Source organism: Falco peregrinus, chromosome 7, assembly GCF_023634155.1.
Source record: "Falco peregrinus isolate bFalPer1 chromosome 7, bFalPer1.pri, whole genome shotgun sequence".
NCBI lineage: Eukaryota > Metazoa > Chordata > Aves > Falconiformes > Falconidae > Falco > Falco peregrinus.
The window spans coordinates 22,032,926-22,045,766 of NC_073727.1; the positions used below are offsets into that span (position 1 = coordinate 22,032,926).

At 31.7% G+C, this 12,841-nt stretch overlaps 1 protein-coding gene across 1 annotated transcript in view; it reads left to right on the forward strand.

Annotated features, from left to right (window-relative positions):
* GRIK2 (glutamate ionotropic receptor kainate type subunit 2) overlaps positions 1-12,841 on the forward strand; it is a 416,129-nt gene that overhangs the window by 160,792 nt on the left and 242,496 nt on the right. The window contains exons 5-7 of the mRNA XM_055811207.1: positions 651-832; positions 4,279-4,332; positions 7,461-7,634. Of these exons, the coding sequence (XP_055667182.1) occupies positions 651-832; positions 4,279-4,332; positions 7,461-7,634 (410 nt within the window). The remainder of the gene's footprint in view (positions 1-650; positions 833-4,278; positions 4,333-7,460; positions 7,635-12,841) is intronic.

A 12,841-nucleotide genomic window follows, 5' to 3' on the forward strand; every position in this document is an offset into this window, starting at 1 on the left:
ATGTGAGCAATAAGATTTTTGAAAAATGTTACTGCATCTAATTCCATAGTAAAAGTAAAGTAATTCAAAATGGAATTCTAGAGTACTGAAAATGAATGCAATGGCATGAGGCATTTATTCAGCCTCTTTCTTGCTGCATGTATGTGTTTTGTTACCTATATAATAAAGAAAAATACCAATAATACTCTTATGTGAATTATGTAAGAGTGTTTTACAATGCTGAAATGATTCACAACATTGTATGTAAACTAGACAGATTAGTTAGGAGACTGGCTAGTCTGATTACAAACTGTTAGTCTGGGATATTACTTTAATTGAATTAGAATAATTATATATATTCTTTGAAGAGCAATGTCATAGTTGCATGATAGTACTAAAGAAAGATTTGTTTGTCTTAAGGTAATCCTAACTGAGGCTGCTTGCTGTCTGTTACTATTAAGGAAGAAGAAAGACGTGATAAGAAAGTATTGGGAGTGCAGATACTTTCTTATTTTTTCTTTTTAATAACACTTTTGTGTATCAGTTGCAACATACTGAGAAGGTAGAAAAATTCAAGAAACTTTCAATGTTTATACTAAGTTAACCTGCTAGCAGTTCAGGTTTTTGTTTTGATAATTTTATTTTCTTTTGACTCCTCTGTTTTCTTTAAGGCCTTATTCGATTACAAGAGCTCATCAAGGCTCCATCACGATACAACCTGAGACTAAAAATCCGTCAATTACCAGCTGACACAAAAGATGCAAAGCCATTACTAAAGGAGATGAAAAGAGGCAAAGAATTCCATGTAATTTTTGACTGCAGCCATGAAATGGCAGCAGGCATCTTGAAACAGGTAATTCTCATTTTGCTTTAGATGGCCTAATCTTTTTCATCCCTAATAAAGAAAAGTAATATCCAGACTTAATGGCATTTAGCAAGCAGGGGAATTGTATGTCAGTTTTACTGAGGACTAACTGAAAATCAGCCAATGATTTCAGAGATAATTTCATTGGTGACTAATGATGGCTGCTTTCATTATATGTTTTTTTTAAAGTAATATTATAATCGGTTCATGTACAGGGGAAAAGATACATCAGTCTTTCAACTATGAAGAATCGGTACTTTGGAGAATTGATGTTTTAACCAGGGTTTTAAATGCTTGCTTAGTGTTATTTTATATAACAAAGTTTGTTTGGATTTTTGTTTTTTTCTTTCCCTTTTAAATGAAGCCTCTAAATTGTCTACTCTTTATAAGACAGTGATATTTGAATAGCGTGTTGCCAACAGACCACATGAATGTGTTCCACTGAGAGGACAGAACCAATAGATATCTTTTGGAGCCATATTCTCCTCATGCTACTATAGGACTGCAAAACACCTGAATACGTGTGGGTAAATGCTTTGGTAGTGTTTGCATTGTTGTGTACAAGTCAGATGAGTAGGTGAGATAAAGCAGAATCCCAAATACTTAACTGGCTTTGTATTGCAGAAGCAGATTCCAGGGATGTCTTCTAAGAGAAGGTGACAATATAGCAGTAAACAAAGGATGTGGCTCATAAAAAAGCTTGCTGTAACCCTGAAGTATGCATAAAGACAAGCCTTTGTGTGTCTTTAGTTTAATAAGCTCCAAAGACTGGAAATTCCTTGTGCTCAGAGGTCATTTTCCCCATTGCTTTTCAATTGGACTATGACTTGCAGTAAGGAGGATAGAATACCTAAACCAAAACAATATGCTATATTTCTAATGCACAGTCTTTAGTGACTTTACTCATGCTTATATTATGCTTGCTAGCAGACTTTATGGTTTAAATTGAAAAGAATATGGATTTAAGATTTGAAAATATGTCTCTTATTAAAGGTACTTAGGTGTGTTGTTGTGGGTACAATTAAAATTGCTACTAAACACACCTATTTTTTATCATTTCTTTGCTTTATTGTTCATGGATTAAAAGGCTTTTATTAATTCCCAGTAATTTTAAAGCTCTGCTGGTGGTTTTTGCTCTTAGCTAGGTGTAAGCCAGCCAGCCTAGTTAGTCTAATTGTTTAGCACAAACCATTAAATGTGTGTTTAATTATTTTAACATCTTAAAAATGCAGCTGGAAAATGTTTTGATGGCAAAACAAAGCTGCAGTGCTATGTCCATCAAGGAACATTATTTATGCTGTACCTAGTAGCTTTTAGGTGAAAGGAAACTTTTCTTTCACAGTATACAACTTTGTGAAAAACATGACTAGAGGGAAATGGGAACAAAATTGAAAGCATTGTATGTTTAATCATGTCCAAGGACCCAAGAGTGAGTGTTCAACCTCTTTAAATCCAATTGTAAACTGTTTTATCAAACTACTCTGCTTAGCCTAAAGATTACAGACGGAAAATACAGAAACAATTCTTTCATGAGTGTTTAGATCTTTATACAGTTTCTGTAGAATTTTAGCTTTCCGTTCAGTTCCAATATTGCAATGCTTTAAATATATCCAAAATTTGTAGTTCTGCAGCTGAATGTGAGCTCTTGCTGTCAAAATTGGCACAAAGGATGTTAAGGCTGTATTTATTATTTAATGATATTATGCCAGATATAGTGTTTACAAGTGTTTGCTGAAAAATAAAATAAAAAAATATTTATATATTTATTTGTGAACTATTAATTAACCTATTTTTACTGGTAATGGAGGTATGAACTTGGGGAGACATGACAAGGGGTTTCTTCTTGGATGGATAATTGGAAAGGTTAGCAGTGAAATTGGTGGAAGAGAAAACAAATTGGAAGTAAAGAAAACAAAGAACCTTGAGAGGCCAGTGAAATGGCACATAGCAGAATCAGGAACATGTGTAGGACATTCTTGTGTGGAGATTCTGTGAAGTATGAAAGACCTGATTATAAGCAGTTAAGATAACAGGGGACTGCAAATGTCTTACATACACAGAGGAAGATACCTTGGCTTTTTTAAGAAACAATAACACAATTCTTTAAAAAGCTAACAGTGTTTATAGTTGTACAATTTCTGATGAAGTTGTAATATTTCTCATGAGGTAATGGTTTTCCTGTGTTTTAGAAAATATAAAATGCTACAAGCACGCTATATTGCAGGTCTAAATATTATTGTGGAATTCTAAATACACAAGTATAAGTATCCTTTGGAACAGTGTTGTATTTTTTGTCAGTCTTCTCTAAAATACAAAATCTGATCTGCAGCTGATATTTGGAGTTAATTTTAGCTTTTAACTTTTCTTTGGAAAAGGACATATAGACTAGGAATTTTATCAATTTTCAGGCAATGTCACAAGTAAAACGGCTTCCACAACCTTCAGAATGCTGATAGATCTTTTGTATACAAATTGTGGTATTGTGACAATTGTATAGTTGTTACCTTCAGTGTGTTTAAGGAGGTGTATCTGGTACTGACTTGGCAAAAAATTCCATTCATAATTCCTGGAATTATTGCTTAATAGTGTAGCTTTTTTTCAGTGTTAAAATTAGGTAAAACTCACTGTAGATACCAAAATCATTGAATAAATCATACTAGTCTAAGGATACTTTTGTGCAGAGCATGAAGATACATGCTTTTCAGGTGAAAATGCCCTTAATGAATACAAGTGATGAGACTTCCATAGTTTATTGCTTTAAAATTGTATCTACAAATATTTGTTCTTATGCTGTTAAAAGTATGAATATTTTAAAATACACAATTGATCAAAACCTATTTGGTATTACATACTTAGCAAGTCACATGAAGGTACTTGATAGATATCTGAGTTTATAGAGTAATACTGTGAACATTTATTTTTCATTTTTACTGAAGTAATATGTATCTTGCTGTTCAAAACTTGACTCAAGTATTTTCTTCCATGGTTGAAAAAATATACACACATATTATATAAGCTTGGGTCCTTCTTTTAAATGTATACTCATATTCATCAAAATAGAAAATTATTTCCTATTAGGTTATTCTTATTAAGGGAAGAGTTCAATAATGAATGAAAATATTTTCAACTCAAATTTTGTGTGGCAACTTAATGCGTCCATTAGTATGTAAAACTATAAGCCTTTTTCACATTTACTGTACTAAACAGTTTAATAATATTCTTTCTATCAGAAGATCTGGTTCATAAATTCCTTTAATAGTCAGTAATCTGCTCTAACTGCTAGGAAATTACTTGCTTGACCTAATTTTAGTATAATTCCAACCCTGTAGTCTGATCCCAGTAGTGGTTTTTGCAGTTTTTCATTTGCCATGTAAGTGTGATAAAAATGTATTTTGTGACCTCAGAAAGATTAATCTTTTGTTTATTTTTTCAAGGCTTTAGCTATGGGAATGATGACAGAATACTATCACTATATCTTTACCACACTGGTAAGTGGCTTATATAAATGTAGTGATGACACCTAACAAAGATGTTACTTTCCTTTAATTATATTACTTGACAAAGTGAAAAAGGTCTCTCTGGAATGGGGTGTGAATACAAGATGTTTTCTCTGTTGCGTTTTCTTACTTCAAGTGAAAACTCATCGGGATGATTTAATTATTGTTCAACAGTATGCTGTGGGAACTGACACACCTGAAAATGCAACTGACTTTGTAGCACTGCAGTTTTTAACTTTCAAGCAGGGTTAAGTATACAACTCATAATTGATTATTTATATTGTTAATTTTGTCCTTTTTCTCCTTTCACTATTTCTATGTGAAGATTATGACATTTTAAATTTAGTCATATATTCCATATTTTTAACCCAACATTTTACAAGTCATATGATGGTCAAATGAAGGTCATTTACAAGGTCTTCACTGTCATATGATTCCTGAATAATTTGATGTGAATATTAGCAGTATTTTATTTAATAGTCCACATGAACTTTTTAGGCATATGAATTATGCAATATTCTTTGATGTCCATTGTAAAAGTAACTAAGAAGGGATTTGGTCATTCTTGGAACCATCAGATTTAACTTTTGCAATAAATAAACATTTAAAATGTGAATGCTCCTACAAAACATAAAAGTATGTGAAGACCTTTTTTTGCTGCTTACCACAGCATAAGACACAGTTTAAATGTTGGTAAAACTTTAGAAAATACAGTGTGCTCATTTCTGTTTTCCATTGTGTTCAAATTTGTGTGTTTAGATTACAGTTCATTAAGGTTCTTAAAATGCAAGCAATTTCAAGCATGAGACAGATGTGCCTTGGTAAAACCATGCTGGAAGTGACCTATGTTTAAAGTTGCATGCATGTTTAAGTCCTTACAGTAGGATGGAAAGTTCATCTCAGAATCACAAAACAGAAGTTTTGTGGAATGGAAAGTGTTAGTATGGAAAAAGATTGTTGAATAGAAAGCAAAATAATTTTTGAAGTTCATTAGAACTCTAAAAGCAAAATACCCTGTACAAGTACCTGTATTATTTTAGAAGGGTAAGTTTTTCTATCACTTATGGATTTAAGATTGCATGAAACAGGATTTCCCTCATTAGTCTATCAAAATGGATTCTAGATGTCTCAAGGGATTTTTTATTTTTTAAGTTTTCATTCTGCTATTGGTGAAAATTGCTTCTATGAGTGGTAGAGCTGTCCAGTGGCATTTACTTTTTATTCTTAAAACTATGTTTAAAAATCAGGATTTTCTGTTATTTCCTAATTAGAACATTAGGGTTTTTTAGGAGAGACAAGTATTATATTGAGTTGGAGCTATCAAAGTATAACTTAGTGTGCACAAATGGATGATAGATTTTGATTTTGCAATGTAGCTTTGGAGCTTGCATCAGAATTTAATTGTTTTGATATGTTAATTGCTTCTTACCTGACACAGTCCTGTCATAAATTTTCCAGTCACAGTGTTTACAGCAGTCTTTTGTGTATTCCTCTCTTGATTGATTCAGTGTCTAATGTAGTAGTAGCTCATTAATACACCAACCTATGTGTATTTATAATATAGGCAAGTTATTGTGTGTATATTTATTATGTTCCAGTGTAAACATGAATGTGTTTGGATTAAATAATTGCATCTGAGGTTCTGACATCTTTCACAGTAAAAGCTGAGAATTTTTAAAGAGAGAGATGTAACATAGTTCTAGTTATGTTCGACCTTTCTTTGGCAATAAAATCTCTGATTTCTTTAGAAAAAGGACGAATTAGGTTATTTGTACATGAGTGACTTAGAAGCATTTTTACACCTACATATCTAAGGTATTATATATGGAAAATGGTATCATATTTACTAGCTATAATTAAAAATAGGTAGTGATTGATAACTAGCTGATATTTTTGTGGGCTTAGTAATGTTAACAATGAATAATGAATTCTGTTTTGGTTTTCCACATTACAGATTTAATCTCCTTCTTTTCTAGCCAGTAAACAAAATGGATTCAGGCAAATATTTCACCTAACACTACAATTTCATGGAAATTTACAATATAGTAAACTGTCAGCAAAAAATACATTAAAACTGAGATGAATGACCAAGTATGAATTATATGGGGAATTTCTATGTTCAATGAAACTAAAATTATGTTCTAGGACAGTAATGTCTTAGGTATAACATTGATTACATCACTTAAAAATATTTAAATAGAAAACGAAAGTAAACCAAATAAAAGTTTGTTTATAATGCACATAGCTAGGCCTAGTTTTCAACTTAATTTCCCCCCCACCTGCCATGTTCAAAACTTGATCTTAGACCTGAGTTTCCTGAAGTCAAGTACTGGTTCTACATTGTTGTTAAGGATTCTGTCGAAGAACTTGGATAATCTTGAATTTGCTTGCTTGATCTAAAATTTGATTTTCTTCTTTTTATTAATTTGTATTTGCCTTTGCATACGTTGTGGGGCTAAATTTACACATAATAGGTGTACATATCTATTGAAAATGTATTCCTTGGCAAAATTTATTCTTGCAAAGACAAATTTCTAGTCAAAGATATGTCCATGTTGGGGAGTATGGTTGATAACTGTGAAAAACGCTTTTGGTTAAATTTAAAGCCATGTACATTTTCCCTCTCCCCTCACTGTTTTCTGAAGATCAACATGTTCACAGTTCATAGAGACTGAAAGTGCAGGGAAACTCTTGTTCTGTTTATTTTATGATTTTAAGTCTGTTCTGGTAAGCCAAAGAAGTAGCATTTATTAATAATATTTTTAACAATTAATAGCAATATTTAAGCTAACTCTAGTATTTAAGCCTAACTAGTAATGGATACAGTACTGAAACTGCGCTTAGCATTTCCTAGAAGTTTTGGGTTGTTTTTTTGTTTTTTTTTTAAATATGGCAGTTGAAGCTGTTCTTCCTCTGTGAATCAGATTACTCCCACTATAGGGTCAGCTGAGCTGCTTACTCATAGACATAGGCCTCCAGATAAACAGAGCATACTTCCAGGCACATACAGCACTGCTACTCCTGCAAATTTCAGTACTCTCATCTGGGGACATGATCTAACAATTGAAATAGAAATTGCAGTGTATTAAAGAATTTATATGATGGTCATTTTTTTTCAGGACCTGTTTGCCTTGGATGTAGAACCCTATCGTTATAGTGGTGTTAATATGACAGGATTCAGAATTCTAAACACGGAAAATACCCAGGTGTCATCTATCATTGAAAAGTGGTCTATGGAGCGGTTGCAAGCGCCTCCTAAGCCTGATTCAGGTTTGCTGGATGGATTTATGACGGTATGAATATCAGTGTTTAGTTCCTTTTTTAATATATGCTTGTGAAGTTAAAAAAAAACTTTTAAAATTTCTATTTCTGTTACTAGACGTTTTCAGGGGTATGAGACCAAATATTATTGTAAACATGAGTTGGAGAGTAATGACGGTGTTTCTGTTAATATTCTGTAGACTGAATACGTAACCATATTAATTTTCTTTCAAAATTACACATACTGTATTTTTTTCACAAGATAATGCCCCATTGTAAATGTTTAATTCATCTAGTCCATTTCCCTACTTTGTTGGTGAAAATATTGTATGAGATCATATCAAATTTCCCCAAAATCAAGCTAAATCATAGTTTGCTCTTTCTCTGTGCTTTGTATCTTATTCATTTAAGATTCATTAATTTATAATGTGTACTATTTCATTTCTACATAATTATTTTCTTTTATATTTTATGAATATTATAAATAACACCTTACTGTCTTTTCCAGTTCTGATGTCTTCATGCAGCTAATTAGTCTGCCTGGTTGTTTTTTTCCTTCCATTGCCACTATTCACTGGCCTCACTTCAGGTCATGAAAATCACAATTACATTCATGCAAATAAAATTTCATTCCTAGGTTTCAGTAAGTTTCAGCTCACCAGTTGGAATTTAATCTAGAATTATAACATTGGAAGGGATTTATTTTAAAACATATCCTACATTAGGACCTCTTTAGTTTTCAAATTTGTTGAAAGGTCTAATTTTCTGTTTTGGCCTGGGATGATTTGTAACATCTTTGCTGATAGATTTCTGCTTCTTTTTAGGTATTATTTTCATTAAAACACTTCTCGTGTTTAAATTCTGTAAATTTAAATAATAAATTCTGCCTCTTGAAGATCGGTATTGTAGTTATCTATCAGTTATCTAGACTGTGTTAATTGAGCCACATAACATAGCTAATCTTTTGAATAATTTTTTTTCTACTGATAAGGTTTAAAGATTTTATAGACATTAGATGCTAAATGCCAATATTTTAAAAAGTTAATTTCCTTTTTGTCTTGTTTTTAGAAAACTACCCTTCTTAGAGAAAAATACTCCTTTGTTCTGTTTGCCTGTTATATGTAGTGTCTTGAACATAACTGGAAACATTTTAAATTTAATTTATTTACTAGTTCTGTTGGGCTGCACTTTTAAGATCCTATTATATAGTACTTTAAAAGTTACATTGTTATTTTCTCTAAATGATTTCAAATAAGCTAATGAGCCACCCAAAATTCTAGAAGTATGTCATGTATGCATCTGGTTTACATATAACTGCTGCTTATTGTTGTAAGTCATTGTTTCATTCTTCCTTGTTTGCATGAATATTTTAATTCTTTGATTTTTACCTTTTTTAATTTAAAATTTGTAGCAGTTAATCTCACTCATTGTAGTTATATATATTATGCATTGACCAAAGATATGACTGATCTCAAAACTTCATATAGTTACCAAGATCAGTAGCAATAATTACTTTATAAAAACATAGGACCATGGTAAATAAAACCATAGAATAATAATTATTGGAATAGAGTTCTCTGGGCAAGTTACGTGTTTTTCATCTTTTGTGGTGCTGCAAAGAAAGTGCCATTCTCAGACAAACTTCCGATGTGCGGCAGAAGCCTGTTATTGCTGGTATATGACTGTGTTAGGCCATACTTTACACCATTACTTTGCTTCAGGATAGAAAAAGAAGTGCATGAAAAACACACTGATTTCTATTCTGGACACTTAAGAGACCTCTTTGTAAATCTAAGTGGAACCAAGTATTCATATCGACTGTGATGATTATTTTATGGGGATTCTTTATGTTGATTAAGTATCTAAATGTGCTTTGATTACCTGGCTTTTAGATACCTGAGATATACAGATAGAATTTAAAGGATATTTAAAGGCCTAATGATTTTGACAAGTGTTAGGTGCTTACAAAGCTTTTATAATTTGGCCCTCAGATATAGGTAAAATATTCACAGGATGTCAGTTTGGAATCTGTAAAAGAAAGTTATGTCATGATATCATTGCACAAAGTTCTTCCTGTGCTTAGAATAAAATAAGTCAAGTCAGTTTATTGACTTATTATCAATAAAATTGTTAAGTTTGTAAAATCTGACTTCCATTTCACTGTTGTTCATGTGTATTTAAAGTCAGAAATGCGCTCAAGAATTAAAGATTTTACACAAATATTAGTCAGTGTTATGGAATACTCGTTACTGATATGGGCTGAACAGGTAATTTTATTTTCACTGTTTGATAATGACTACAGCTTATTTAGAAAAATATTTTCAATAAGTCTGCTTAATAGGAGAACATTTAGTTCAAGCAACATAGCTAAATGCCATTTAATCAGGTATTAACACCTGAAACTTGAGAATTTGCTAAATAAAAACCTGAAGTTTGTGTATCTCTGAGCATTTAGAGACCTCAATGAAGCCTAACTGGCTGCAACGGTGTAAAACCCAGGCAGTTATGGATTTCAAAATTTATAAGCTCTGGTGGTGTTTGTATTATGTCCTTCTTCCTCTGACTTTTCCACTATATGTAAATCGACTTAGCCATCATGACAGAGTTAGAACTATCAGTTTAACTCTGACATAGCATTTCCTTATTTATGATTCACAGTCTTAATCCTTGTTTTCTGTAAGTTTGTATAACTCTCTAATTAGTATGTAATTTGTCTTACAATTATCTGACCTTTGGTATCCCAATGTGATAAGAAAGTGGGTCTAAAATTTCATCTCATTTCTTTGTAATGTTCCAAGTCAAATTTTCAAGTGTGTGGATCCTGTTGACTTCAATTAGGATAGTTTTTCCTTTGTTTCTAGGCTGCTTTTCAGGACAGCTCTGGAAAGGGTGATGCTTTAGCACATCCAAGAAGATTAGTAATGAAAAAAAAAATTTCCATTATATTTTACTCTGCTTTTAGATTTTGTTAGGATTCTTTGTTTCGGCTTTGGAAAAACAAATTTAAACTATTTAATGAATGCTACCATATTTAATCATTCTATTATTATTTAATAAATGTTGACTTATTTGTATGATGAAGAAACTAAATCCATTCTATGATTTAGAAAAGTACAATTTGCTTTGTTCTTTCTGTACCTCCAGAAAATCTGTGGAAATGTTGGAAATAATTTGTGTGTTGTGTCAGACTATATGTGTTTTCTTTACACAGACTTCTTGTGAGAAAAGATTTGCTTGTAAATGTTTATAAGAATTGGATATGATTTCTACTAAAGCCTAAATTAGTTGGTGACTTCAAAATAAATTTTTGAATATACTTTTAATATGGTACATAGGAGTCCTGAGGAAGTCTCAGTGATCTACTTTTATTGAAGAGGTTTTTCTATCATGACTCACATAGTAATAGATTTCATTTATACTTTTGATGGTTCTTTCATATTTCCTTATTTGTCTGATGATAATCAAAGTGGTGCTTATCCTCATAACATCAAATAACAACTTAAATGCGTTGTTATTCAACTATATTTGTACCATTTTATATCTGTCACACACTTGTGTAGAAATGCATGTATATCATGGTATAGTTTACTAAGTTAGTTAAAGATTATATTTATTTCTTACATCTGTAGGGCTGGTTTTTTCAAAGTATTCTCAGCAGTATGTTATTTACTTTGACCATTGTTTTTGTATTACCATTCTCTTACTAAAGTGACAGAAAGAAATACATAGTGCTGTTAAAACTAAAGACCACATGGAACTGGCACATGCCATAACTTGTTTCTGATAATAAAAGTACAGGAATATGGTAATGATAATCCTGTCAATGATAATTCTGTCACAGGTAATAAGCCGTGCCTTTAGAAAATACCAGAAGAAAAGTCAAAGACCAATCTATTGCAGTCCTTTTTCTTTCTTATTAGTGGAATTAACTGTATCTAACATTTGTCTTTTTCTCATTGTCTCCTTGTTTCTTCTTCTTACCATTAGGTGAAAAAGTTCCAATGAAATAATAAGTAATTATTATGCTCCTGTTAAATCCAAAGGTGGGACATTTTCAGATTAGAATAAACAGTCTAATAAATTTTCACTTGACACTACACTTCCTGACTTAATTCAGCAATCCCTAAAAGTGGGTTGTTTTTTCCCTTTTCTTACATGTTTCCAAATAAAATCTAAAGTGGCTCTGATCGGTCACAATCTAGGTGGTAAATGTCCATTAATTAATGCATTTCCCTGTTTCTCACCACTCATTTCACATGTTAGCAGTTCAAAATACACATTTATAAAGTTAGACTGTGGGCAGGGTTGGTCATTATCTTTTGAACTTGTTCCATCTATCAGAACCTTAAATATACTGATCATTAAGGTAAAAAGCACCAGATATTGTGCTGGTCAGCTGCCAGACTGGATTACCAGTCATTTATTTATAGCTTAATCATTCTACTAGGGTATTTAGTTGCCTAGAATTCTTTTACAGCTTTATAGAAACTTGTGCATAAAAGTAAAATAAAAGACATCTGCAGAATACTTTTTTCCATGCCCATTCCTGTCCCAGAGACTAGTTAATTATATATCAACAGCATTCAAATCAAAAGAGGTTGAATAGCATCACTGAAAGTTTTGAGATTTGCTCCATGATAAATATTTGAGTTTTATGTCACCAAAATGAATGGGTTTGTTTGTATACAAAATGTATGATAGATTCAGTCAGGCAAACCTGTGGCTCTGTGGAGGCATTCTGCCTTGAAAGTATTTCAACATTGCCGATTGCAGTACAAACTGAAACTAGTCTGAAATAGAGCCTTGTGTTATGATGTTACTAAACAACTTCCAACTAGATTGAGGATCTTTAAATGATTCTCTGATATATGATATATTCATTATTGTTATTTTTCACTAACTTTGCACTAAAATCTGAAATTTGAAAGTGATTGCTACTTAACAACCACTTGAACAAAATGACTTGGCATTAAAAAAACCACTCTTTTTCAACCAGAATAAGATTTCTTCTTGAAAAAAATGATTTATAAAGTAAGTTAAAAAACCCCAGGATGAAATAAAAATATTTAATTAAGTAACTTTAGCTTTTATTTTTTAAAAAGTTTAGATTTGCAAGGGTTCATCTTGATTTAGCCTGGAGCAAAAAGTAGAATTTTGAATTCTGGATTTTCCTACAAGATGAAAAAACTCCTTAGTTATGACAACTGAATATTTTTGTTAAATTCTAACAATACTGTAA